Source organism: Camellia sinensis, chromosome 10 (genome assembly GCF_055761805.1).
Source record: "Camellia sinensis isolate YWXY chromosome 10, ASM5576180v1, whole genome shotgun sequence".
Lineage (NCBI taxonomy): Eukaryota > Viridiplantae > Streptophyta > Magnoliopsida > Ericales > Theaceae > Camellia > Camellia sinensis.
The window spans coordinates 135,647,260-135,674,730 of NC_138970.1; the positions used below are offsets into that span (position 1 = coordinate 135,647,260).

General features: G+C 37.8%; 1 protein-coding gene and 1 pseudogene across 2 annotated transcripts; both read right to left on the bottom strand.

Moving 5' to 3' along the window:
* Nucleotides 1–20,678: 20,678 nt before the first annotated feature.
* Nucleotides 20,679–22,930, bottom strand: LOC145800711 (lycopene beta cyclase, chloroplastic-like; annotated as a pseudogene). Its single transcript, XR_014341496.1, has 5 exons — nucleotides 22,306–22,930; nucleotides 22,150–22,258; nucleotides 21,612–21,779; nucleotides 21,284–21,494; nucleotides 20,679–21,087 (listed from the first exon to the last, which is right to left on the bottom strand). The product of XR_014341496.1 is annotated as a lycopene beta cyclase, chloroplastic-like (transcript).
* Nucleotides 22,931–25,497: 2,567 nt separating this feature from the next.
* On the bottom strand, nucleotides 25,498–27,038 carry LOC145801726 (ATP-citrate synthase beta chain protein 2-like). The gene is made up of 4 exons (XM_082893440.1): nucleotides 26,920–27,038; nucleotides 26,690–26,823; nucleotides 26,341–26,468; nucleotides 25,498–26,165 (listed from the first exon to the last, which is right to left on the bottom strand). The coding sequence occupies exons 2-4, from the start codon at nucleotides 26,808–26,810 to the stop codon at nucleotides 26,019–26,021; spliced, it is 396 nt and encodes a 131-aa protein (XP_082749566.1). The 5' UTR covers nucleotides 26,811–26,823; nucleotides 26,920–27,038; the 3' UTR covers nucleotides 25,498–26,018.
* Nucleotides 27,039–27,471: the final 433 nt, after the last annotated feature.

A 27,471-nucleotide genomic window follows, 5' to 3' on the forward strand; every position in this document is an offset into this window, starting at 1 on the left:
TTTTACTCCTTCTCGGCTTATCTACTTCCTCAGCTTGATCATCTACTTGATCATTTATGTGATCATCTGCGTGATCATCTATGTGATCATTGTCACCTTTAACCTCTTTCAAGGAACTCAGAACCCCTTCTTGGAGACGACAAGGAAATACATCTTCAAAGAAATATGCATTATTGATTCCATGATAGTGTTCTTATGTATATCTGGAATAGCAGACCTATACACAAGAAATCGATATGCACTGCTATTATGTGCATAGCCAATGAATATACAATCCACTGACTTCAGGCCTATCCAAACCCACTTGGGGTGTAGGCATTGCCACTTTCGCAAGACACCCCCACATTCATAGGTATTTATATAAAGGCTTGTGGCATTTCCACAACTCATATGGAGTTTTGTCCACTTTCTTCCAAGGTATTCTATTAAGAATGTAATTCGCGGAGAGAATTGTTTCCCTCCCCCACAAGTTCTGTGGCGACCCAGAACTTATTAACATTGCATTCATCATTTCTTTTAACGTCCTATTTTTTTGCTCAGCAACACCATTTGACTGAGGGGAATAAGGCACTGTAGTTTGATGGATAATCCCAAATTGAGCACAAATCTTAGCAAACAAGGATTCATACTCACCACCACGATCACTTTTTGAAGCCTTGATCTTACGGCTTAGTTGATTCTCAACTTTATTCTTGAAAAGAATAAATTTATCTATTACCCCATTTTTGCTTTTAAGTAAATACACATAATAGTATTTAGTGCAATTATCAACAAAAGTGATGAAGTACTTGTTGCCACCATGTGGTTGTACGACTTTCAAGTCACACATATTACTGTGCGCTAAATTTAAAGGCTCAATACTTCTTTAAATAGAATGAAAAGAAATCATTTTCAATTTTGCTTCTACACAAGTTTCACACTTGTGATTTGGATTAATCTTGAAAGATGATATGCTATCTAACTTAATTAATCTATGCAAAGAGTCAAAATTTACATGACCCAGGCTACTATGCCATAAATAAGGGGACTCAAGCATATATGTGTAGACACCCCATTTTTGACCGACCTTAAGACTCAGACGTCACCGATTGAGCGCTTGGTGATGTTGCATATCGTGCTCGTTCAGAGGTTTCAGAGTCTCAGCTGCGAGCCTTGCCTCCGGACTTCCGGACTCTTTCATGCTTTGTCTCGGTTTGCGAACTAGGCTCTGTTTTCTCTTCCCGAAGGGAGAGAGAGGTCTCGTAGATCATCTCTCAGTGGCCGTAGGCTACGTTTCGTGGTCGTGGGCCATTTTGCCCGTTTGGAGTCCGGTTTTCGATTTTTTTTAGAGCCGTTGGCCGTGTGCCTCGGTTCGGGACTGCTTAACCACCTCCGTTTGCTCCGATTTTTGGCATACATCTTATTTTCTCCCTTTTGAGGGACACTGTGGCTCGAGAGACCAACTTCGTGGTCAAACACCACTTCCGGTGCCTAACAGTCAATTTTTGGGGCCTCAGACTGAGCATTTCGGCCCGTGAACCTTCATTTTGCATCGGTTTGGGTTCATTTTTGGCAGGGACCTCTGTTTCATTGTTAAGAAGGTCGTAGAAGGGTGGGAGGCCAGTAATTGTTCTGACAACCAATTTTATTCCTCCATCGCCCTCCGTCGCCCGTTTTTCTCACTTGAAAGCCAATGTTGACCACCCTAAGGCCACTTTTTCTTGCCCCAAACCACATATTTGTGTTGTACACACCTGGGAGGCCACCAATATCACATGGTCGGCCAGTAATTGTGTGTGACCCTTTTGAACCCCTCCTAAAAGTGGGCTTTTCTCTCTCCTGGTTTACTTTCTCTAGTTTTTGACTACATGGTTGTGTTGTGTACACATGGGAGGCCACCAATCTGGGGTGGCCGGCCACTAAAACTTCTTGAGCCTTTTGACCCTTGGCCAATCGGCCGTGGGAAGGGCCGGCCGGCCACCTTCAACTTAGATACCCGGCCGGCCATGATCCCCTCCTCTGGTACATTACAAATATGTATTTTGTTTCCCCCCAGATTGTGTATCCGGGGGGCTGCAGTTTCCCCCTTTTTCCCCCCTCTTTTGCCTATATATCCAGGCCCCCCAGCGGTGTTTTGGGGGGTTACAAAATTTGCTTTGAGGCTCCCACATTGTATCTCTCTCTCTCTACACTCCAACCCTCAAAATCTCCCAAACCCTACACCATTTCTACACCACCACCTAGCACCATACCACCACCATCCATTCCAGCCACTTGGAGCTGTTTTCCAGAGGCAATGAGCACCTTTTCTCAAGCCAAGAGGCTGTTGAAGTTTTGTCTACAAGGGTGAGACATACTTTCCCTCTTTTTGAGCTTCTTTTGCATGCTTTCTAAGCCATACTTTCTTCCATTTTTGGGCTCTGACCCTAACTGAAAATAGCATTATTTTGAGCTCCTTTTCATGTTTGTTTAAGGGCCTCTCCCTTTTTGAGGCTTCCTTTTTACACTTGCTTCTTTACCTCTCTTCTATGCCTCTTTCTTGCATAGTATTTTAGGCCTATTTGTAAACTGTTTTGAGCTCGGTTATAAACTGTAAAGTGGCTTATTTTGAGCCCTTCTTCAACATTGTTGAAGGGCTCTTCACTGTTTGAGGCTTCCTTTTGTCACTTGCCTCTTTATCCCTCTTTTGGCCCTATTTTTGCATGTTTTGTTAGCCCCTTGTGCTTGTATTTTTGGGCTCTAGTCTGAACTGTAAATAGCCTTATTTTGACCCCCTCTTCATGTTTGATCAAGGGACCTTTGTTGTTTGAAGTTCCCTTTTTGCTCTTTGTGTTTAAACCTCTTTTTAGGCCTTATTTTGCATAGTATCTTAAGCTTGCATGTGCACTGTTTTGGGTTTGGTCACTAACTGTAAAACACCATGTTTTAGGCCTCTCTTCAACTTTGTTGAAGGGCTCTCCCCTGTTTGAGGCCAGAAACCATCACTTACTTCTTTGTCTCCCTTTTGGCCCATTTCTTGCACAATGTTTTAGGCCTGTTTGTGTTTAGATCCGTGGCTTGTTGAAAACTGTAAAGTGCTTCATTTTGAGCTCCTCTTCAACTTTGTTAAAGGGATCTCGGCCATTTAGGGCCAGAAGCTGCTACTTGCTTCATTATCTCTCTTTTGGGGCCATTTTTGCATGTTAACTTAGCCCTATTTGTGTTCACTTTTTGGCCTTGCTTAAAACTGTAAATATGCTTTTTTGGGGACTGTCTTGATTCTTTCTTCACACTTCATGTTCAAATAATGCATGCTTTGCATAGCCATAGGTCATTCCATGTACCTAATTTCGAGTTTCGGGTCTCATTTCATGCATCGGGTGCCATGCTTCCATGTTTCGGGGCTGTTTTGCATCATATTTCAGCACTAAAATTTGCATGCTAGTATGCCATATTCCATGCCTTGCCATGTCTTGTTAGAGTGGCATTTGGTGCCTTAGGGTCGGTCCTCGATTTGCGTGCATGTGTGCACGCATTTTGAGTGTCTCATTTCCATCTCATGGCTACCGATGTGAGTGTGGCTGAGGTCCACTCATGTTGGTGTAAGTCCATTATGCATTGTGTATGCCATTTCATTTCATAGCATTGCGTATGCTAGGTTGTATGTTAGAGCATTGTGTAGGCCATGTTACCTCGTGCATCGTGTATGCCATTTCATAGCATTGTGCATGCTAGGTTGTATATTAGTTGCATTCATGCATGTCATGCATATTGCATTGTGTTCGGGATAGGAGTTAGCCCGAGCACGGAAAACGAGGTACGTTTCGTACTCCAAGTGACGGAACGCATCTCAATTCCTGGTCGCCGACACTCCGGATTATCCATGATGGAGTCTAGGCCCTGTTGTGTTTTCATGTGCATTCATTTCATATTGACTCGTGCAATTCGACTCCTCGGCCATCATGCATCGATATGCGTGATTGGTGGCACGAGGATTGAGGACTACACTCCCTGAAGGGTAGTCATGCATACATATGTGAAAATACTTTGCCATGCCCCTTTCTTGCTCTCTGTTATAGCAAATCAAGAGTCAGCAGCCTTCCGGAGCTTGACACGCATCCCAAGAACAATTACAAACAGAGGCTAATTGGGGCATCGCAATGGATTGCCGCGCAAGGCAACCCGAACATGCATCATTCATCATCCGGATCAGAGTTGAGGCAGTCCCTGGCTTGCATACCAATTTATTACTTTCCTAGTTAAATTTGTAAATGAATTAGGGTTTTGTACTTATTCAGACTGTATTATTCATTTGGGACTGTATATTATTTATTCGGACCCTCTGCGCGAGGGCAATGTTGTAATAAGTGTGCGTGTGTGTGATGTATGTCTTCCAACCCCACGTCTTTCTCCCTTTTATTTACCCGCTTATGATGGTTAGATTAGGGCATGTTTCAATTAGCATACAGTATGATAGCATGTTTGCATTCATTCATCTGTCTTGCATGCACCGGGCTCGGCGCATCATACTAACTGCATTGAATTTTCAATTCCAAGTTGGATACATGTTAGCTGTAGCATTTCATATGCCATGTCTAGAATAGCCGACCCTGCTATAGTTGCACTTTTGCATGTGTTGCATTAGGCACTTCTGTATAATTAGGATCATGCATGGATTTCTAATTAGTTTCTGTTTTGGCTTGGAGTACTCGGTAAGTTTTATGCTTTAGCATCCTTGTATGCGTGTGAGTGACTGCCATGATAGCATGCTTACCATGAGGCTAATTGCTTATGTGATATAACTACCTGAATGCCTGTGGGTGAAGGTTGGGTTATTTGGATTGGAACAATTCATTCACTGTGTGTTTTAAGCTCACTAGATAGTGGCAAAATCATGTTTTCTAAGCCCACCTGAGGGTGGCAAATCCACGTCTTAGCCTACTTGCGAATAGCACCATCAAACCATTTTCAAACAAACAAACATGAAATGTTTTGTTCCAATTCAGGCGATCCAGTCTATACTTGTATGCTGTGCGCATCACATAGTAAATCTAGGCTAATAACCGGAATAAGAACGCATAATGTTTTCAAAAATAGATATCATGGTTAGTAGAGGCCGATTTTTGATCGGGCGAGCGGGGGTGCTCACGAAGTGACCTTCCCCAATCGTACCCAAGTTCCCGAGCCGAGGTAACTTTGGTGATGACGGACACGTGGCCTTAGGCAAACGAGTCAGGGTTTCCTAAATTTTCCCAAAATAAAATATTTAGGTGGCGACTCTGTATCTGGCAAAGCAGTCCATGTTTGACACATCTTTCAAAATCTATTTTCTCAAAACGATTTGTCGGATTTGGACTCTTTGGTTCAGATTTAGAACCGTGACAAATTGAGAGTCCAAACTGTAGTGAGCCCAATATCGAACGGAACCGGAGGGGGGGGGCTCGTTCCTCCCCGGGGCGTTCCGGGACGTCTACAATATGCAGAAGAAGAGGCTTTCTCATTAATTTTAGAGATAATAGTCATTACATCGAGCTTAAACATACCACCCAATATCTACCCCTTCCCCACATAGACCCCGTCCTTGGTCAATATGACCTTATCAGACTCAAACACCATGAGGAAGGCATACTTACTTAAGAGCAACCCTGAGAGAAGGTTCTTACGAATGTCCGGCATATATAGGACATCGTTTAGAGTTAGCTCTTTTCCTGAAGTCATCTTCAGGACCACCTTGCATTTACCCTTAACTATTAAGGTCGCAGAATTTTCCATGAACAACTTCTTACCGTTTGAAACCGATTTGAAAGTTGTAAACATCTTCTTCTCAGCACAGATGTAGTGAGTGGCCCCCAGCGTCCACCCACCATTCCTTTAAGTCAGATTCCACCATGTTCACTTCAAAGATGACAGCTGACAGATGCATATCGTCCATATCTTGTGATAGATCCTTTATCTCAGCCATGTGAGCCCGACTTTTATTTTGTGGAGGGTTTTTTTTGGTAGGGTTTCTTCTTCTTGCGGCAATCAACAGCCAGATGCCCATCGCTTCCACAATTGAAACACTTTCATTTGAACCTAAAAGTAGGTTCTGGTGGCTTGTAGACTGGTCTCTTAGAGACTCCACCTCTAGCCCCCAACTTCGAGCTTTTGCCTGTCGGTGGTTTTTTCTGCACCCTCGAAGACTGGCCATGCTCAACCATGTTTGTTTTCACAGTGGAGGTACTCCCCTATTTCTTCCTGTTGTCTTTCTCAATACAAAGCCTGACAACGAGCTCTTTGACTGTCATCTCCTTTTGTTTGTACTTCAAGTAGTTCTTGAAGTCTTTTAAACCGTTAGAGACAGTTTTTCAATCAAAGCAGCTGCTTGGAATGATTCACTCATAAACATTTCCTCTGCATGAATATTGTGCAGAATTACATGAAAATCTTAGACTTGACTAATGACGGTCTTCGAGTCCACTATTTTGAAGTCCAGAAACCGGCCACCAACAAATTTCTTTGCCCCAGCATCCTCAATCTTGTATTTCTTGTCCAAAGCATCCCATAGCTCCTTTACTGACTTCTTGGCATAAAACACGTTGAATAGTGGGTCTGCCAAGCTGTTCAGAACATAGTTCCGGCAAAGGAAGTCTGACCGTTTCCAAGTATCTAGAGCCATAAGCTTTTGCTTGTCTTGCTCATACTCTTTCACGACTGGTGGATTGTTACTCAAAAACCTCGCAAGGTTTAGAGTAGTTAGGTAGAACGACATCTTCTGCTAAAATTCACTCTCGTGAACTTCTCCAGGCATTCATGATGGTTGAAAGGACCTCCCGGAACAGCAGGAGTAGCAACAGGGTTGACCACAGACGTCACAATAATCGGATTGACCACAGAGATTACAGCAACAGGGGTTGGCAAGCCAGTTGTCCCGCGGTTCTGATCCCCACCAACATTAGCAGTAGCAGCAGCGTCAGTAACAATTGCCATTTTTGAAACATATAACAAAATTTCACTATTCTACGTTTCCAGAAATTAAACTTAACACTAAAAAATCTCAAAGTTGAAAATTTAATTCAAAACTGGTCTCACCACTTCCCTAGAATCAAACATGGTGTGGAATGTTTCCAGGAAAATTGGAGGGGTCATATCAGTTCCACTTAAAACCTAGTTAACCTTAGACGAAACTTCCAGGAGCATGTTGACTCCTAGTCCATGGGAAACAATGTTTAGAATTAATTTTTCTGGGAGATAAGCTAGGTTAAAACAAATCGAGTTCTACAACTTACAAGCAAATACAAATTGGTGACCAAATTATAAGCAATTAAAACATTGCTACAACAATTACAAGCAAATCAAACTTGCTTCTACATATTGGTAAAAAGACCACAATGAAAGCTCAAGCAAAAAATTGCTTCAATTATCTAAATAAAATAGCCGATCCATAAGGATTCTATTTAGTCCAAAAGCCTTTCCACGCTTAGGTATTCCTGTTCAACACAAAGACTAGTAGTCCAAAATTTTTGTTTTTACATCCTAAATACTATTCATTTGGCTTTGTATTTGTTTTCCCGATCCTTTTTGCATAGGTATTCCAATAAAGAAAGTTAGCAGAAAAACACAACAAAATACAAACAAACAATTGAAAGAAATCGTAAAAGTACTAAATTAATTTAATAGCAAAATTAACTAATGACTTAAAATCCTACACAAGTTACAAAACATTATAACTCTCAAAATTAAATTAAAATTAATTGGCAAGAGTTATATGCAATTACTATACAATAAACATGTACATAATTCTAGCAATTAACATGCAAATAATTCTAGAGTAATTAACATGTAAATAATTCTATAGTAATTAACATGTAAATAATTCTATTAAACTAAAAATTTAGAAATAAACTCATGCAAACGATTCTAGAACTTTAGAAAATAATAAACATGTAATTTGACTTAAATCTAGAAAATTAAAAAACGTGCAAATTAACTTAAAAATTTAAGAAATAATAAACATGTGGATTAAACTAGAATGTAATAGATATTGAACATGTTGATCATACTAGAAAACTAGAAAATAATTAGCATGGTATTTTTAACTACAATTTGGGACACTCATGAGCATGCACAATACATTATAAAATTATAAAATAAAAAACATGCACAACATGGTAGGGAACTAAGAATCATGCCCATGAAATTAAAATTATACTTGAACCAAATAGCGTACAAAATGTACACAAATTAAAACTAAAAATTAGAACATACCAGTGCCTGACTTAATCTACATATGAATTTCTAATCATCAGTAGCATAAAGTTCTTACCATGCAGTACATCTCATGAGCATCAAGTACTGATAGTTTTTTTTTCCCTAATTTAAATCCCATTGCATGTATCATTGAAACAACGGGTTGCTGTTTTGTTTTTAACTATTAAATCTAATGAACAAAAGTCAAAACATAATCATGACTTTTATAAACGAACAGTGGCTTATTATGCTAAAAGTCTTAATCATGCACTCTATATATAACAAATAGTGGCCTTTTATTTTCCAATGAACAAAACAGTAGCATGCAAATATCTTTAACTAAAGAAATGTACAATAATATTCCAAGAGTAACTAGGATGTGGGCTTTCAAAAATGTTACAAGTGGTTCGGTGTGTGGGTGATTTTCCGACCACACTGCCCACTTAGTAACTAGCTGGAGAGCACTGGCAGAATAGATGGCACCTGACTGACCTGCAACAGAAATATAAGAATCCCGCGGTGGTTTCGACCACCCGGGGGCACTCCGACGATCAAGTCAGTATATCTCTCAAAGATAAATCAAGTACTAAACTCACAAGCTTGAGTATCAAAAGTATACCTTAAACCCATGGGGGTGCCTCTCTTTTATAGCCAACATAAACCTAGTCCCAATAGGAACCTGGCCCTAATGGATTTAGGATTACTGCTAATCTGGGACTCCCAGTGAGATTAGGATAAATTCTCTAAGAGTCATATCTTAATACAAACTGAAGTCTTCTCTCATTCTAGGACTCTTGTCCCTCATTCAGGTTGAGTTCCCTTTTCATTCTAGGACTCTTGTCCCTTATCCGCTTATCTCGGATTTCGATATCTTCGGAGGCAACCTCGGCCTAGCCGAGATCACCTCGGCGTCATGACCAGGACACATGGCACCACGGCTGACACGTCGGCGTCACCTTGCCACGTGTTGGTACTCAGAAAATATATCCCCACAACTGCCCCCTAGGTTCTATTACCTCGGCATTCTGAGGTGATGGAACCTACATTGTTCGTTTATCTGTGCCCCTCTGTCCGAGATCAAACTCGCCGACCTCAAAGTTCCCTGGACTTTACTGTCCACTTCTGTTAAGTATCAAGCTTCATGCTTTCCAAGCCGCTTGAAATCACACCTCCTAACCGAGGTTTCGGTTCCATTAATTTGTAAACTCCAAGAGCTTTGCAACTGCTCCACTCACACTCTCTGGTGAGTTCCCGATACTTATTTGACTCCGGCGATTTTCATATTGGCATTCATTTCACTTTGTAGGTTTATAAACTCTTACTTTTTTATTAAGCTCAATCTTTCATAACTCTTCTGATTTACTTTGAATCTGTTTATTTGCCATCTGTGGCCTTCTGTTCTCGTCTGTCTTCAAGTTTTTGATTTCTTATTGCTAAAATGCCTAGAACTGTTCTTTGTCATATCCGCTTTCTGTTGCTAGCATCATGTCTGGTTCATTACTTTCTTGTTCTTCACATACTTACTTAGTGCCTGTGTACTTGGCTTTATTCTTTGAACTTTGTCATCTTCTTGACTTCTGTTTTTCTCTTTTTTCATTTAATCGTCTGGCTTCTTCACTTTTTAGCTCTTTTGCTTAAATCCGTCATTTGTTCCAAGCTTTCAAGCTTCTACAACTGTCTTCGTTTCTTTCCTCCGGTGAAGCTTTACGTCATTCTGTTATTGTCGTCTGACTTCGGCAATTCTCATTCCGGCTTCCCTCTTTCTGGTAAGCCACTGTTCCTCCTGGTTTTATTTCTTGTTGCTTTCCAAGAAGCTCTGCTTCATTGTTAATCACCATTGCTTGTTTTACCTGTTATTTCCAAATCATCTTCTTGAATACACTGTTCACACATCTGTTGATTTCTACCACTGTTTTTGGCTTGACACACTTGTGCAATCTTTTTGTCTTGATTTCTTGATAGCTTCATCACCATTCTTGATTACGAATTACATTCTTGTTTCTGTTTTCTGTGTCTTTTCCCAGAGTTTTGCTTTCAATCCTTGCTTTCAAAACGCCGATGCGCCAATCGCCGAGAAAAGCTTTGATCAAACTCTTCAGGAGATTGATGCTGAGCTCGTGGCTGAGAAGGCTGCTGAGAAGTTCTTTCCAACTGTCTTCTGGGGGTGAGACACAACCTTCCGCTGATGCCGAGTAGTTTGCTTCTTTCTTGAAATTGTTGCTGAGGTAACGGTAGAGAAGCTCCTCCAACTGACTGCCGAGGCTAAACCATCGTCGTCCGTTGAAGCAGATCAGTCCGACGTTATTGCTTTCAGTCCTTAGTTCTTTACGGTCTTCATTTTTGTACTTGCCAACCTTCTCAGCTCTTAACAAGCTAGTTGGTCATCTCGGATGATCATATCTCGGAAACGTCTTTCAGTGTTATCTCGGCTATACTAAACTTGTAAATTGCTACAAATTTCAACAAGTGGTAGACTTCATAATCTTCGGTTAACTCATCTTGTAATTTGCTCAAAAATTTCAACAAGTGTTAACATTCCTTGCTCCTTAATTATCATTCCTTCCCTCTGCACCTTCTCCCTGCCCCCTAATGTGAACATAAGTTGTACTTAGGATCACATTAGGGAAGTTGGCTTCGTGCCATAGTCACAGACCTGATGTGTTCTGCTTTCACCAATGTATTAAAACTTCTGGTATTTAATGCACCCCCTTTAGACTCTCTTTCTCTTGGCTTTTGCAAACTATCATCTCTGTTTCTTGAAACATTTATTCCTTTCACAATTCTGGTCACCACTTCTGGCGTGCACTTAGTGGTTCTGTTCTAATCAAAACGACGTTTGACTCCGGCGAATCTTTTGCCAACATTTAACTTTGTGCACTCTCAGAATTTCAACAAGTGTTAAACATCATTTCGTTTTAACTTTGGTTTAAGCATCATCTCCGTTTAACTTTTGGTTAAACATAATCTCGGCTTAACTTCGGTTAAGCATCATCTCAGTTTAACTTTTGGTTAAACATAATCTCGGCTTAACTTCGGTTAAGCATCATCTCAGTTTAACTTCGGTTAAACATCACCTCAGTTTTTGAAGTTTTTCCTTTTTTGTCGCTTGTACTCTTGTACCTTTTTGTTTTTTTAGACAATGTAAGCTCTGCATATGGCCGATGTGCGTCGCTATTCTTGAATGTCTAATGCAACTTTCCTTCTCTGAATGCTTGTGCCTTTGTCTTTTCTTGACTGCCTTTGCATGATTCTATACTTAAAATATTTTGCGTGTCTTTAGTATGCTCTTCCTTCTTTGTGCAACCTTTTCGGGGTGACATACCTCGGGTATACAAACTGATGATTTACCTCGGCAATAACTTGTCCTGTAAACTTTGCATAAATTCCAACAGATATAAAACACATACTATTTTAATTTCAACCTATAAACTTTCCTTAAGTTATAACAAGTGTTAAATAATGATCTACTTGTAAATTGCTACAAATTTCAACAAGTGTTTAAACAATATACTTAGCTTTTACTTCAACCTGTAAATTGCTGCAAATTTCAATGGATGATCATATGTTGGCTTAACGTCATCTTGTAAATTGTTACAAATTTCAACAAGTATTAAACATCTTCTTCGGGTTAACCAACTTGTAAATTTCTACAAGTGTTTAACCAATAACCTCGGCTTTACTTCGGCTTGTAAATTGCTACAAATTTCAACAAGCGAAGAGAAACAGTAATCTCGGCTTAACTTCAACTTGTAAATTGTTACAAATTTCAACAAGTGAAGATAAGGAATCATCTTAACTCCAACTTGTAAATTGCTACAAATTTCAACAAGTGAAGATAAGGAATAATCTCGGCTTAACTTCGACTTCTAAATTGCTACAAATTTCAACAAGTGAAGATAAAGAATCAGCTTAACTTCAACTTGTAAATTGCTACAAATTTCAACAAGTGAAGATAAGGAATCAGCTTAACTCCAACTTGTAAATTGCTACAAATTTCAACAAGTGAAGATAAGGAATAATCTCGGCTTAACTTCGACTTGTAAATTGCTACAAATTTCAACAAGTGAAGATAAGGAATCAGCTTAACTCCAACTTGTAAATTGTTACAAATTTCAACAAGTGAAGATAAGGAATCATCTCTGCTTAACTTCGATTAAGCATCGTCTCGGTTTAACTTCGGTTAAACATCATCTGGGCTTAACTTCGGTTAAGCATTATCTCGGCTTAACTTCGGTTAAGCATCGTCTCGGTTTAACTTCGGTAAAACATCATCTGGGCTTAACTTCGGTTAAGCATTATCTCGGCTTAACTTCGGTTAAGCATCATATTGGTTTAACCAACTTGTAAATTACTACAAATTTCAACAAGTGATAAACGCACTCTTCTTCTCTCTGCCCCTCGTGTGAACTTAAAATCCACTTGGGTTCTCATCATACATGTAGCTTCGACCTTGTCGCCGAGGTTTAATTCAAGCCGAGGTTGTCGGCCTTGGTTTCTCTATTGATCTTACTTGGCTCAAACCTGAGTTTGATTTTTGGCCTCGCATCGGCGAGCCGTTTCTCTTTTCTTGTTCCGACGCCTTTGTTCCTGGCATGTCCTCCTCGGCCTTAGTATACTTCTCAATTCTGGCCAACTTTAGTTTGATCTTGTGTGTTTTCTTTTTATCTTCTGGGATCTGAGATCTGCTCATTGTGCTCTTCTATTCTCGGACTCAGGTGCCGAGATCTTATCTTCTGGAATCTTGGATTTGCTCACTTAGGTTGAGCTCTCGTCTTCTCGGGCCTACTTGTCTAGGCTGAGATCATGTCTTCTCGAATCCGAGATCCATGATCTGGAATCTGGGATCTGCTCACTCAGGATGAGTTATTCTATACTTGAATGTTATCTCCTTGGGAGCGCTCATGCCCCCTGTCTTTGTATCTTTTCTGGAAGGGTCTTCGTTCCTTCGCAGGTATCTAACCTTCCATACCTAGAGGTCGTCTTTGTTGCTTCGATCTGTTGTCTTTGGTGTGTCACCTTCCTGGTCGGCTTCTTTCACTCCGTGACTTTGGTCACGGGTTTCTGTGTTGCTATTGTCCCCTTCAACGTCGAGGTTGATAGATCTCCCATTCCCAGCAGGAGCGTTGTCTCCAGTCTGATTCTTTTGTCCGTCATTGGCCATCTATTCTTCTTTCTTTCCCATAGACGGTGCCAAATTGTGTGGGTGATTTTCCGACCACACTGTCCGCTTAGTAACCAGTTGGAGAGCACTGGCAGAATAGATGGCACCTAACTGACCTACAACAGAAATATAAAAATCCCGCAGTGGTTTCGACCACCCGGGGGCACTCCGACGATTAAGTCAGTATATCTCTCAAAGATAAATCAAGTACTAAACTCACAAGCATGAGTATCAAAAGCATACCTTAGACCCATGGGGGTGCCTCTCTTTTATAGCCAACATAAACCTAGTCCCAATAGGAACCTGGCCCTAATGGATTTAGGATTACTGCTAATCTGGGACTCCCAGTGGGATTAGGATAAATTCTTTAAGAGTCATATCTTAATCAAAACTGAAGTCTTCTCTCATTCTAGGACTCTTGTCCCTCATCCAGGTTGAGTTCCTTTTTCATTCTAGGACTCTTGTCCCTTATCCGCTTATCTCGGATTCCGATATCTTCGGAGGCAACCTCGGCCTAGCCGAGATCACCTCGGCGTCATGACCAGGACACGTGGCACCACGGCTGACACGTCGGCGTCACCTTGCCACGTGTTGGTACTCAAAAGATTTTGATCATGACATCGCCTAGTATAGTACAACACCTTTGAACAGTCCTATACAACCACTAGATTAATCTTCTCTAGAGACATCTTCAGAGGTATCGACTAATTCTACTTCTTTCATAAACCTTGAGTCTTAAGTGTCTCAATACTATCTTCTAGCCCTTTCTAATCTTGGGGTACCTTCTGTTAAATATGAACCCAATCCTAAGTCCAAAGTTAAATATCCTATCAGTGATCATGTATTATCCAAAAGATTGTCTGAGTTATATGCTTCTTATGTACTATAGTTGTCATTTGTCTCTATTCCTAGTAAATTGCAAGAAGCTATAGCAGATGTCAGGTGGGCTCAAGCCATGAAAGAAGAAATGGCAGCACTTAAGAAGAATGAGACTTTGGGAACTCGTTTCTCTACCTAAAGGGAATAAGACTGTATGATGTTGATGGGGATAGGACCATTGAAAGGTACAAAGCTTAGTTAGTTGCAAAAGGATATACTTAATCGTATGGGATTAATTTCTTAGATACTTTTGCACCAGTGGCCAAGCTTAACACAGTTAGAGTACTGTTATCTTTGGCGGCTAATCGGGATTGGAAACTTTTTCAATTTGATGTTAAAAATGCATTCTTGCATGGAGACCCTTAAAAAAGAAGTGTTCATGGATCCTCCACTGGGTATAAAGGAATATGCAAATGTGAGCATGGTTTGTAAACTCAATAAGGCATTCTAAGGATTAAAACAATCTCCTCGGGCTTGGCTTGGTAGATTCACCAAGTCTATCAAAAACTTTGGCTATAAATAGAGCAATTTAGATTACACCTTTTTTCTAAAACATAGAAAAGGGTAAAATCACAGCTTTGATTATCTATGTTGATGATATGTTGGTGACAGGCGATGATCAAGAAGAAATGGAGAATTTACAATGACACTTAGCCTTAGAGTTTGGGATGAAACAGCTTGGTGACTTAAAATACTTCCTCGGTATTGAAGTAGCCCGATTGAAGAATGATATTTTCTTATCCCAATGGAAATACATTCTAGATATATTAACAGAAGCAGGGATGCTTGGATATAAACTCGTAAATACTCCTATTGAACAAAACCATAACCCATTTCGATGCTTGGATGCGACTCCTATGGATCAAGCAAGGTACCAAAGACTTGTGGGAAAATTGATCTATTTGTCCCATACTAGACTTGATATTGCATATACAGTGGATGCAACGAGTTAGTTCATGCATGATCCCCATAAACCCCACATAGATGTTGTGGAACATATATTGAGATATTTAAAGTCTGTCCCAGGTAAGGGATTACTTTTTACCAAAAATGACCACTTTAAGGTAGAAGGCTACACTGATGCAGATTAGGTTGGTTCAGCAGATGATAGAAGGTCTACTTCAGGATACTTTACTTTTGTTGAGGGAAACCTGGTGACTTGGGGAAGTAAGAAGCAACTAATGGTAGCAAAGTCGAGTGTAGAAGTCGAATATAGGGGCATGGCTATTGGAGTATGTGAATTGTTATGGTTAAGGAATCTTCTATGAGATTTGAGTTGCAAGCCTCAAGATGAAATGAAATTATATTGTGATAATACTTCAGCCATAGCAATTACCCACAATCCAATTCGACACGATCGAATGAAACATGTGGAAGTTGACAGGCATTTCATTAAGGAGAAACTTGACGTTGGAATCATTACATTTCCATTTGTAAAATCTGGAGATCAATTAGCAAATGTCTTAACCAAGGCCTTAGCCCAACAATGCTTTTGATGACTCTTTGGGCAAGCTAGGGAAGTGTGATATACATGCTCTAACCTGAGGGGGATTGTTGGAAATTAAGTTAAGATATGCTGTGATTCTCATAGAGATATCGGGAGATATTGTTGTCAATTATCCCATAATAAGGATATATCCCATAATTAGGAGTTAGATCAATATTCTATATACCATGTATAGATTATACAATGTACATCAACAATTGAAAAATTATCAAAGAATTATTCTCACTCAAACATGTGTTCGTTGTTAGTATTATTATTATTATTATTATTATTATTATTATTATTATTATTATATTCAAGCCTATCAATGTAATTTACTGAAATGGAAAGACTCAATTTCTTAAGTCCCTTATTTTCTTTGAGTTTCTACTTTTAACAATGAAATCACAACCACTCACATGTTGCATGCTTAATATTACCTGAAACAAAAACAAAATAATAATATAATAATAATAACAACAAAAAAATTAAAATTAAAATTAAATTTAAAATAAGAAAGACGATGGTGTTACTAACTTGTTAACAAATTAGACTTGTAAAAGCCTCGAGGAACTAAAATAAAAGGATGAAAGTAAGGTTTCTTGCTCTAGGAGAGGCTTCTCTTCAATCCATTGCGGGGACTGCAGCGTATTGTTGGGCTTGTGGAGTTCACCACGGGTCCCGTTCCGATAATCTAAATTGTTCAATGTGTAAAACTCGTTGAGTACTTCATACTTGCAAAAAATCACGTTGATTGGATATCGTTAACCCCTTAATTGGCACACGTTTTTGTTAACAAATTATTTTTAAAATCTTATTTACCACTGACAAAAATGTATTCCGATCAAGGGGTTATCGATATCCGATCAATGTGATTTTTTACAGGCATAAAGTACTCAATGAGTTCTACATATTAAACGGTTTGAATCATCGAAACGAGATTCATAGTAAGCCTCACAGGCCTAATAGTACGCTCCAACTCACATAGTGGATTGGAGAGAAACATCTCCCTTTTGGTTTTTTCAATCTAAAAAAAAAAGGTGGTTTATTTATTTTTATTTTTTTCATTTTTCATTTTTTTTTTATTATTACTTTCTAACCGATAAAGAAAATTTTTTGGGACAATTTTACATCAACACAAAGTCCAAATGCAGAGCATGAAAGCTTAAAAGTGCAAAAGACTAGCACTGATTTTATAAGCATACCCACAATGCTAAAAAATAAGGATAAAGATAGCTCAAAACAAATGGCTTGGAACGCTAATTTAGCATCACTAATCCACTCCCTAGTGACGAGAAATGAATCATATAAAGGTGTGAGCCAACACTTTTCTCTTTTATCTCTCTTCTATGTCACTAAGGATAAATTAGTGGTGCTATATTGGTGAGATCTAGCATGGTTGTATCAAAAAAACAAGCAACAATACTAGAGAAAAACCAATTTAAGGTAAGCAAAAGCATCAAATTTGACGTGCAAACAAAATCCAAGCCTTGAGATGTTTCACTCCATCAATATTAAATAATAAAAAATAAAAGACTTGGCTTCCTTTCTTTGGTCATAAGAGATCTTAACATCTATATAAGGGTTTGGACATGGCTGTCATTTGTTCATCGTGAAAACTTACTTCAACCACAGTTTGTGATTTCTTTCTGAGTGGCTTCCCAAATTCTTAATTCTTTCTTTGAGTGTTTTAGAAATGACAATTATATGAATCCAGATGACTACTACTACATGTACCAAGGAGATCAAAATAATCTTCCCATTGAACAGCAAGCTAGCACAACACTTTCTCCCCAAGGCACTTCTAATTCATATGAGGACATCTACCAACACTACATGGCTGGGGAGATCACCTCTGAGGATCTGGCATTAATGCAAGAAAAAAACACTGTCATCACCAAAACTAAAACCAAGGAAGACTCACACGGGGAGAAAAAGAAGATTGTTACCTTCCAAAAGGAGGGATTCTTCATCAAGAAGCAGCGGGTTGACATCTGGGAGGAGGTCATAACAACTTCCCGTCATGAGAACTTGAGAAGACAACTAAGACGATGGCCATGGGGCGGTATCTAACCCTGAAGAAACCTAAGAAACCTTTCTTGAAGTGCTTTGGTTATTAGGTTCTTTTATTAATAATTGAATATTAGCCTTAACATACATACATATATATATATATATATATAAACTCTATGCTTAATTTCCCCGTGGTATGCATATTTATGTAATTGTTTGTAATGATTTTTTGTATTAGTTATTATTACTTTTTATTTTATTTTATTACATTATGAAATGGATACAGCAAATATTGTTGATTTTCACAGCCCAATTATAGAAATTTATAAAAACACTATCTTTTTCATAGTAATACAATTTGAATGGCATGCGAATAGCTGTGACCATGAAGGAAACAATGTACAAGGTCTTAAATCAATTCTGTAATGAATCAAAACACATAAAGATAAAGATGTCTTTCTTTGGCAAGTCAAAATCAAAAGGTGGCAAATCAGGCAGCAGTAATAGTGGTAATAGTGATAGTACCAGTTGTAGCAGTAGAGATCAATGGATTCAAAGCGCAATAAATTCTCTTACGGAAATGGGGGAAAGGCTTAGCCAGATTGAGATCGTTGAGACAAAGACTCCTAATGCTTTTGTATATACACTCAATTTTCAAATGTTCGGCGTAACGATTGGAATGTATTTACAACTACTATAAGCCAAATTAACCTCCTTAAATACATGGAAAGCAAACAGACACAAAAGAGTCAGGGTCATTCAATAGATTTTGGATGTTGCCTCGTAATGTGAAAAGAAATAATATACAAGTGAAGAAAGAGGATGGTGTGGTCACTGTTACCTTTCCTAAGTGATAGTAAGGTGAAATTGTTAAACTAGAATTTGATAAGTGGCTTCTAAACTTCACCGGAAAGCAAATTGATATACCTTTGTTTCTTTATGATGGGCATGACCCATATGGCCCATGAATGCCCAACCCATAACTATCTTGGATGGCCCAAGTGGTCATTTAGTTATGGACCGGTAGGTGAAACTCAAGAGCAGGCCCACAGAAGAACCTGCACTGGTCCAAGCCTTATGGCATTTAAACACCCATTAGATATGAAGTTAGCCACATGGCAGACAAAGATCATGCAGAGTTATTGAGCCGAGTTATTAGGCATTAAATGAGGCTGTCATGGCATTAAATGCAACAAGACCTCTTGTTTCTTAGTATGGTGAAACTACCATGACCAACAGCGAGTAGACCATAGACTTTCAGCCAATAAGACAACTTGAATGGACAAGAAAATGATTGGTAAAAGATATAAGGAAGCTTGTAAAGAACGTTTTAAAAATAAGTAATAATCTCACTTTCTTCTCTCTCTCAAAACCTTCAACTTTCTCTATTCTCTCTTCTTTCGACTACTTCCTGTCTAACTTAACCATCGGAGAGTCCACAGAGAGGAACCACTCCAGTTTTGGTACCTTTCGACCGGACGTTTTGCAGGCGTGCACCAAGAAGACGAAGGCTAGCAGACCCGTGGAGCACGTGGATCAGTCCGACCCATCTCTTACTGTTCGCGCCCTGCCACGATATTGTCCTCTTTGGGTGGCCCTTTAGGGCTCGGCCCTCTCGGCTTTGTTTTGCCTTTGGAGAAAAGGCCTCATACAGGGGTTGTTGGAATAGCTCAGTGGCTAGAACCCATATAGATACTGTCCGCTTCGGGGTTGAGGGAGCTGGACCCCCTTTACAGTTTTGAAGGCCTCATACCAGGTAGAGGAAACCAGTGTGCTTATAAGGTAGAAGTGAGATTCCCTCCCAGGCAATGTGGGACATTGCCCTTATCACTTTATAACTACAATGATGTAATAAAGCCAATTGATTCTCTTATACTATCATCTTTCCAGGCATATTATACTTTTTTCTAAAGACAAAATTCACTTTGCGTCCTTGCGATTTTTTGTCAGAATACTTTACTCTCTTATAATTCAAATATATACGAAGAACACACTTAAAATTTTAAGCTAAAATGCTATTGTCAATTTTTCTATTAAAAATGTAAATTGATGTAACATGATTTTGTTGATGACAAAAAAGATTATTTGTCTCCAAAACTTCAAGTGCACTTCATTTCCAAAATAAAAATCAGTTAATTTGATATATGGTCATAACTAGAGGACGTCCTTATTATGAAGGCTCTTCCTTTCTTTTGAGTGACACTACAAGAATTAACACTTTTGGCAACAAAAAAATTGGTCGCAAAAAGTCAATTTTTGGTCGGCAAAAGTTATTCGCGACCAATTTTTTTGGTCGCTACTTTGGTCGCCAATTGAGGGTCGGCAAAAGTAATTTGCGACCAAAATTTTGGTTGGTCGGCAAAAGTTGGATTTGCCGACTAAATTTTTGGTCGCTAAATATTTAATTACCGCGACTAATTCATTTTGTCGCTAAAACACTTTGGTCGCGAAAAGTCGCCTTTTGCCGACCAAATTTCTTAGTCGCCAATTGACACATTTCGCGACCAAAAAGTTTGGTCGCCAATTGTGACATTTGGCGACCAAATTTTTTGGTCGCCAATTGTGACATTCTGCGACCAAAATTAGTTTGGTCGCCAATTGTTACTTTTCGTGACCAAAACTGTTGGTCGGCAAAAGTGAGTTTCCACGACCAACAAAATTTTTGGTCGGCAATAGATGTATTTTTTGCGACCAAAACTCTTGGTCGGCAATTGTCATTTTTTGCGAAAAAAAACAATTTATTTGTCACAACTAATAAATTGGTCGCCAAAGCAAGAAAACAATACACCTGTAATTCCTAATAATTCATTCAATCCATAATAAACCTATAATTTTAAAGCATCATTCAAATTAACGGATGCTGTAAGGGCTCAATACTCCAGAACTATTTTATCTTAATATATTGTTATGCTTTGTTTACCAAAAAAGAAAACAAGGTGTGCAAAACCTCTCTAATAAATAATATCAAAATTTTCTTTTATTTCTTTCTCAAGCTATGTAAGGGCACAAGTTCATAGCATATTCATCGTCATGTGATGAATGTGTCAGGAAAGAAAAAATTATAGAAAAATAAAATATACTTTTACAAAATTTTCTCATAAACTAATGTAACATCAAATAATAAATTTTAAAATTTTAACATAAAGCCAAGCTCTTCATATCTCATGTCAATCCTTATAATCATAATCCACACCATAGGCTCCGCAGCTTTCAACACCTTCACCGTAATCAGTCTTGTGGTCAAATTCATTATCATACTTTCTTATTTCAGACTCAATCTGTCGGTGCTAAACTTCTTGTTAAACTTTGTATCGCATTTTGCAATTATGCCTTCCGTGTTGGCATTCTCGGCACCTTGGCTCTGTAAAGACATTGAAATGGATGTATAGAAATACATTAGCCAACTCTCAGTGTAGCTTTGTCTCATAGCAAGAAATAAATTTCAGATTAATGGAACAAAAATAACAGTAAAATAACATGGCATCATATTGTAACTTAATTTGTTAGATTTGAAATTGAGAATTCATGTAAATATGATGAATAATCCCTAGACCCACTTTGGGGCATCATTTTCCAAAACGCAAGAAATGCTTTCACAGATCAATCACACGAGAAAGCTTCTGAATTCGGTTTAGTAGGAAGTCCCCTTGCTTGATAGTTGCTTGATAAAGAGCATTCTTTGCATCTGGACGGTTAGTTTCCAAAACACCGGCAACTTTATCAATCTTGCAGTGAAGCTTCCCTGCTGCAATAAAACGTGACAGTTCCCTGGTGCAAACGAGGAACTCAATTAAACACCAATGGTTCACAATAAAAATCAATAACAATCTTACAGAAAAGATCAAAAGCATGAGTGAGTGTATCTAGGAAAATGAGATCACTTACAAATCAATGAACTCTACTGTTACTCCAAATGCTTTTGCCATTGCCTCAATTGTGACACTCTCATAGGATTCCAAGAATTGGGAATAAACCATGGTCCTAACCTCCCTCATGTATACCGGAAGTGGGGATGCAAATAACGGTCCAATTTTATTTGCTCCATCAGGCCAGCTGAAAATCAATTGGATAAAATTTCAGATTGGAATAAACTATAAGACAACATATTCAAATTGGAACAATAGTTTCAGTAATTGATCAGCTTCACAGTAGTGGGGCATTTATACATGCATTGTATGTACTTGTGTCAACATGAGAAAGGGCTTGTGATCCTCCTTTATATATAGATCCCACATACTCAAATCTATCATGATTAGATTACTTCAGCCATTCAATTTCCAGTTCATTCTATGGGTAGTGTAAACAGATTTGAAGCTCTATAATCAAAGGCAGAATATGAATACATCCAACATTTTGTTTACCTATCTATGTAATATATAATACTGCAAGGGTAAAATATGAGATATACAAGATAAATACTTACCAAATGCTGAGAAAAATTACTTGTACTGACAATCATATAAAGAGTTCAAAAACCCCAACAGATGCGGGATTTTCCCAATAACTGTGAAGATCTCAAGAGCATCAACTACCTGCAACATGTAGGAACACAAGCATAGTAACATAAATTGGTAATAACTAAGATGGGGGGTGTGGATCCAGGCATTTCTCTCTGTTTTAGTTCCATATTGCTGTTAAGATGGAAATCTCTCCAATCCAACGGGTGTTCTTCAACTTCATCCAAAATCCATTAAGCAACTTAGCACCCAAAAGGATTGTAGGGCTTATCATGTTGAACAATACATATAGAAAAGTTAGTAGCAACAAGAACAACTTGAACAGTGAGACGCCATCGTTGCAAATCAAAATATATATATATATATATATTTATTTATTCCTCCTAAATAATTTTTTTTATGAACTTCGCTTATGGAATAACACCATTTAACATGCATTATTGCATCATTTTAGATTTCAGATGCTTTCTGTTAAGCCTCCCTATCCTAAGATATATCAAGATCTTTAATTGACTAGTCACCAATGAATACAACAACATGAAACCAGGAACTATCAATGCAATCTAGCAAATCCATGACCTCAAACTCATCCAACCCAAACACGCCATATCAATTTGGGAGAGGGATCAATTGAGCACACTGAAAACCCTACCCTGCCTCTAAAATTTGTTGGGAAACTGCAAACCTTGCACGGCCACTTGCCACAGCTGTTGAGTCCAGCAGAAGGCCCTTTGAAGGGCCATAGACTTAAGGTAAGTAATCAAAGACCAAATCAGTACCTACAATTTCATAAAATTTGGAACTAAATTATAAAAATCATAAAATCAAATTAAATGGAACCATTGAGAAGCAATCCGATAACCTAAAAAAAAAAATGCCATCCCTGTCATTAAAAAAAATAAAAAAAATCTAAACTATAATTACACAACTAAATTGTTCATGCTCATAAACAAGAGTATTGTTAAGCAACCATTGTTCAATATAATTATCTCGGAAAGAAGAGGTTTGTAATTGTATGCTTGCAATGTGATAAATAAATTTTTCGATTTTTTCATTTAGCCTTACACATGTAGGAAGCTTGAAATCAAGATCCCTCCTTGGTTTCAGGAACAAGTTCCAAAATGGCACTACTATTTCCCTTCCCAGAACCATTATTTCCCCATTTCAGAAGAGGTTTTTTTTTTTTTTTTTTTTTTTTACCAAACATGATTTTTTGGCTTTGGGGCCTCAAATGGATCAAACTACTTAGATTTTTCCACAAACACATGAAGGGGTGAAGAAATTCAAGCTTATTATGCGTCTTGAGAAAAGTATCCATTGAATTTCAAATATGGGTATCAATTACTCAAGAGAAGTGTCAACTTGATAACACAATATGGGTTTTAAGAACTTCCTTCCCCAATTTCTCACTTGAATTATAAACTTACAACAACAAATAAATTTTTAATTTCAGAATGCACACATAATGAAATGGGTCTGTACAGGAACTCAGAGATTCAACATACAGTTGTAGGAGCATCAACACAAAAAAGAAGACGATAGATAACTGATTATGTTACCTCTCTTAGTTATTACTAATATCAAGTTCCCTCCTCAACTTTATATTAAGTAGGGAATGAAAGTCTAAAAGATGATGTTTTCATTTAGAAACAGAGCATGTGAAAATGATATGTAATATGCATAGATTTTCCATAAAAAATGAAAAGCTGCTATGATTCAATCTATCTCTCAAATTTCAGCAAGCCCGGAAAATCTTATCCTTCCTAATTGCACGTGATAATGGTGGTTGAAGAAGAAACAAAAAGTTGATCATGTACAAATGGCAACTGAAGCTGTCACTTGCTTTCATCTCCTCCAATCTTTTTCACTGTTTTTTTTTTTCCTGTAATCTTTCTTTAGTTTATCTCTCAGGTATCTTGTTAATAAGATTTTCAAAAGCCGAAAAGGCAAACAAATATTCTATTTATGATGTGTTTCAGTCATCCAAGTCACATGTTGACCTAGATGGTTTCTAATGTACTGACAATATAAAATATATTCCAATCAATGCATCAGAAACATGGCATAATCTGAAGCGCAAGTACAGGCACATATCGTAGAACCTCTTCTCAGCACCAAAATTGGAACTCAAGCAGAAAGAGACAATGACACATCTCTTTTGCATTTATACATCTCTTTCTACTAAAAATACAATTTTTTCAACATTTTATAACATCAGATCCAGACATCTGTTTTTCTAAAATTTTTCTGAAAAATGGAAATTAGTTTGACAAAAATAAACACCATAATGATATTTTTGAATTTTAAAAAATTATTTTCTCCCTAAAAAATTGTAAGACTATATAAAAATGATGAGTGTTTTTTACTTATTACTTTTTCACTAAATTAGATTTTAGTTTTTTTCAAAAAAATTCAGAAAATAATGCTGCAAACCAAACCAAACCAAACCAAACCAAACCGATCAATGGATGTCTAAGCAAACATCTATCACTATGAATATTATCTGTTCAAAATTAAAGATTTCCATACTCATAGAAATCTAAAAAAAGTTCACAAATTGCAATGAACATGAAAAGAAAATCACCTCACATTTGGCAGCTTTTCCATTTCAGTAGCATATGCCATACTCAGTTGACCCTCATCGCCATGCTATAACACAAGATAACATAAAGATGAATATTTGCAATTGGAGAATACAAAACAATAATTGCATAAAATTATACGTAAACTTATGTGCATAAATTTCCAGTTTGGAATTCCATAAAGTGGACCAGCTGACCTAGACAATGTCATGGAAACTGACTCAAAGAATGTAAAAAAAATTTTGCTACCATAGTGATAATTTCCTATTTGAACCATCATAGAGTTTCTTTTACATAAAAAAAATAGACTTCAAAGAACAACATTCATATTTGCTACCTGGATTTCTCCACTTCCAGCAAGAAAATCATATTGAAACTACGCCCCAGGTTAATGTCCTAGTGTGGTGCTGGAAAGTCTTACCTTATCGGTTAGGTCAACTTTTACGGTCTCTCCGTATCTTTCTATAATATCATGAAAATGGCGCTCCACAACCTTTGACTAAAGGAAGAAAAACACAGTTAGATGCTCATCATTACACAACTTAAACATAAAGAGCTGTATCCAGAAGAAAATACATACTGTTTGCTCATGATCAATAATATTAAGTCGTGGTTTATAGCTCAAATCAACAATTTGCTCCCAAAGGAGTGGAATTGAACCTTTTTGCGACGGGAATAGTGCCGTCGCAAATACTTCCGTGTTATATGCCCCCTTTTCTTGTAGTGGGAGGCAAAGGTCTTTTAGTTTATACAAATTACAATACACATTTCATGAGAAGAAAAAAAAAAAAAACATGATATTTATCTTTAAAATTTGAATATGCCATGCCTTTAGCTCATTGGGTTGGGATCATATATTTCCAAGCTAGGGAGGGATTTAGGAGATAAATGGCAGGAGAAGTTGAAAGTATACACAACTGAATTCTGATCTCATTACCCTGAATTAGACATGCTGCTAGTTTAGTTTTCCACATCTTTTTTATGCTTCAAGAGTCAAAAATCTTTTTTTTCTTCTTTTTTCATTTTTAAGATTTTCTGCGCATGGGCTCAGCTAGTGTTCCATGGGCCTTCTTTTGTGTCACATTATTGTGTTTTTATACATGATCCTTAGTTTATTACTTTGTTTAGATCAATTCTGTAACTCAATTACCTTAGGGGTCGTTTCTTAGTGTTGTCTTCAACCTGTTTCAGAAGCACATTTCAGTTTTCCTCACACATTATTCAGTCTGGTAACTTAAGAGGATATAATCTTATCATAACAAGTCAACAAATATTTGTAATAGGAGTATACCTGAAACAAGACTGGACACAAGATCTTTTCCTGCCCTTGCAGTTACAATGGTGTTGTGAGCGCCAGAGACACAAGGACCATGATCAGCAGCACACAACATTACGCAAATCTGATAAGGTCGCATAAGATAGTGAGAACATAGACCTCAATATAGTAATTCAAATATCAAAAAACAATTATAAAAAAAAAAATCAACAGAACAAAAAAAAAAATTAATGTGGCTTGTTATAAAAAAAAAATAATAATAAAATAAATAAATAAATAAATAAATAAGTGATTCAGACCTCAATGAACCTTGTGCAGTAACGGGGAAGGCTGCGTTTGAACCACAACAGGGAAATGACATCACCCACACCATAACCCTGTTCAACAATGGAAGACATTGGGATACCAGCATAGCATGGCTCTTCGCCTGCAAACAGAGATAAAAAGACAGATTTAGCAGAGTTTATTTCCAGTTTGAAGCAGAAATTCAGAACTGCTGTCCTCCCGGTATCCTAGATGGTGTGAGTTTAACAACAAAAGATTAATATTGCATTAATTCTCTATATTGTTACAGCAGTTATGGCACCTAAATATATAAGAGAAAGAAAACCCTAAACCCATACACAATATATATAGCATATATCATACCTCTGTCATCAGATATGGTGGATATAATATGAGTTGGAGCTCGGACTTTTCCACTCTTAATAGCAGTATTAAGATCCTCAGGGATTTGTGGAAGCTTAAACTTCCTTTGTAGGAGTAACATTGCCCCCCTTAACCTAAGCAAAATGTAAGCAAATGATTTACTAAAACTGGTGGTAGTGAGGAATGCCTACATAATGGCAGTAATGGGTATGAGATGTGCAACAGCTTACCAGCTTCTCAAATGTTTCTTTAATCACAGTTTCAAATGCTTCAAATGAAGTTGGGACAACAGCTCCAGCATCATGAAGTGCTTGATTCTTGGCTTGTGCAGACTCCATCTCACCACCACTTTTGGCTCAAAAATTTAAGCAACGTTGAGCAAAATTAGAAAATAACACCAAAAATAAAATAAAATAAATAAACAAAAACTATATCCAAGGAAATTTAGCAGTAGCTCACCGCATGACCAAATTGTACTTCTGACTTGAAGAGACGTGCACAAGTTCCACTGACCCAAGCAACCACAGGTTTACTGATTTTCCCCTGTTTTAGGACTTCCTTTGTACATATAAACATGTATGTACAACAAATAAAGAATGAGATCGAGACCTTGACTGTAAAAGAAAATTTGTCAATCTATTCATATATATGTATGTATGTATTTTGTGTTCAATTTTAACATCTACACTGCACATTATGATCTTCAATCGATCAATAGATCTTCATTCGAAACCTACCATACTTGAATCGAATCAATAGATCGAATCAAACATTTCATCATA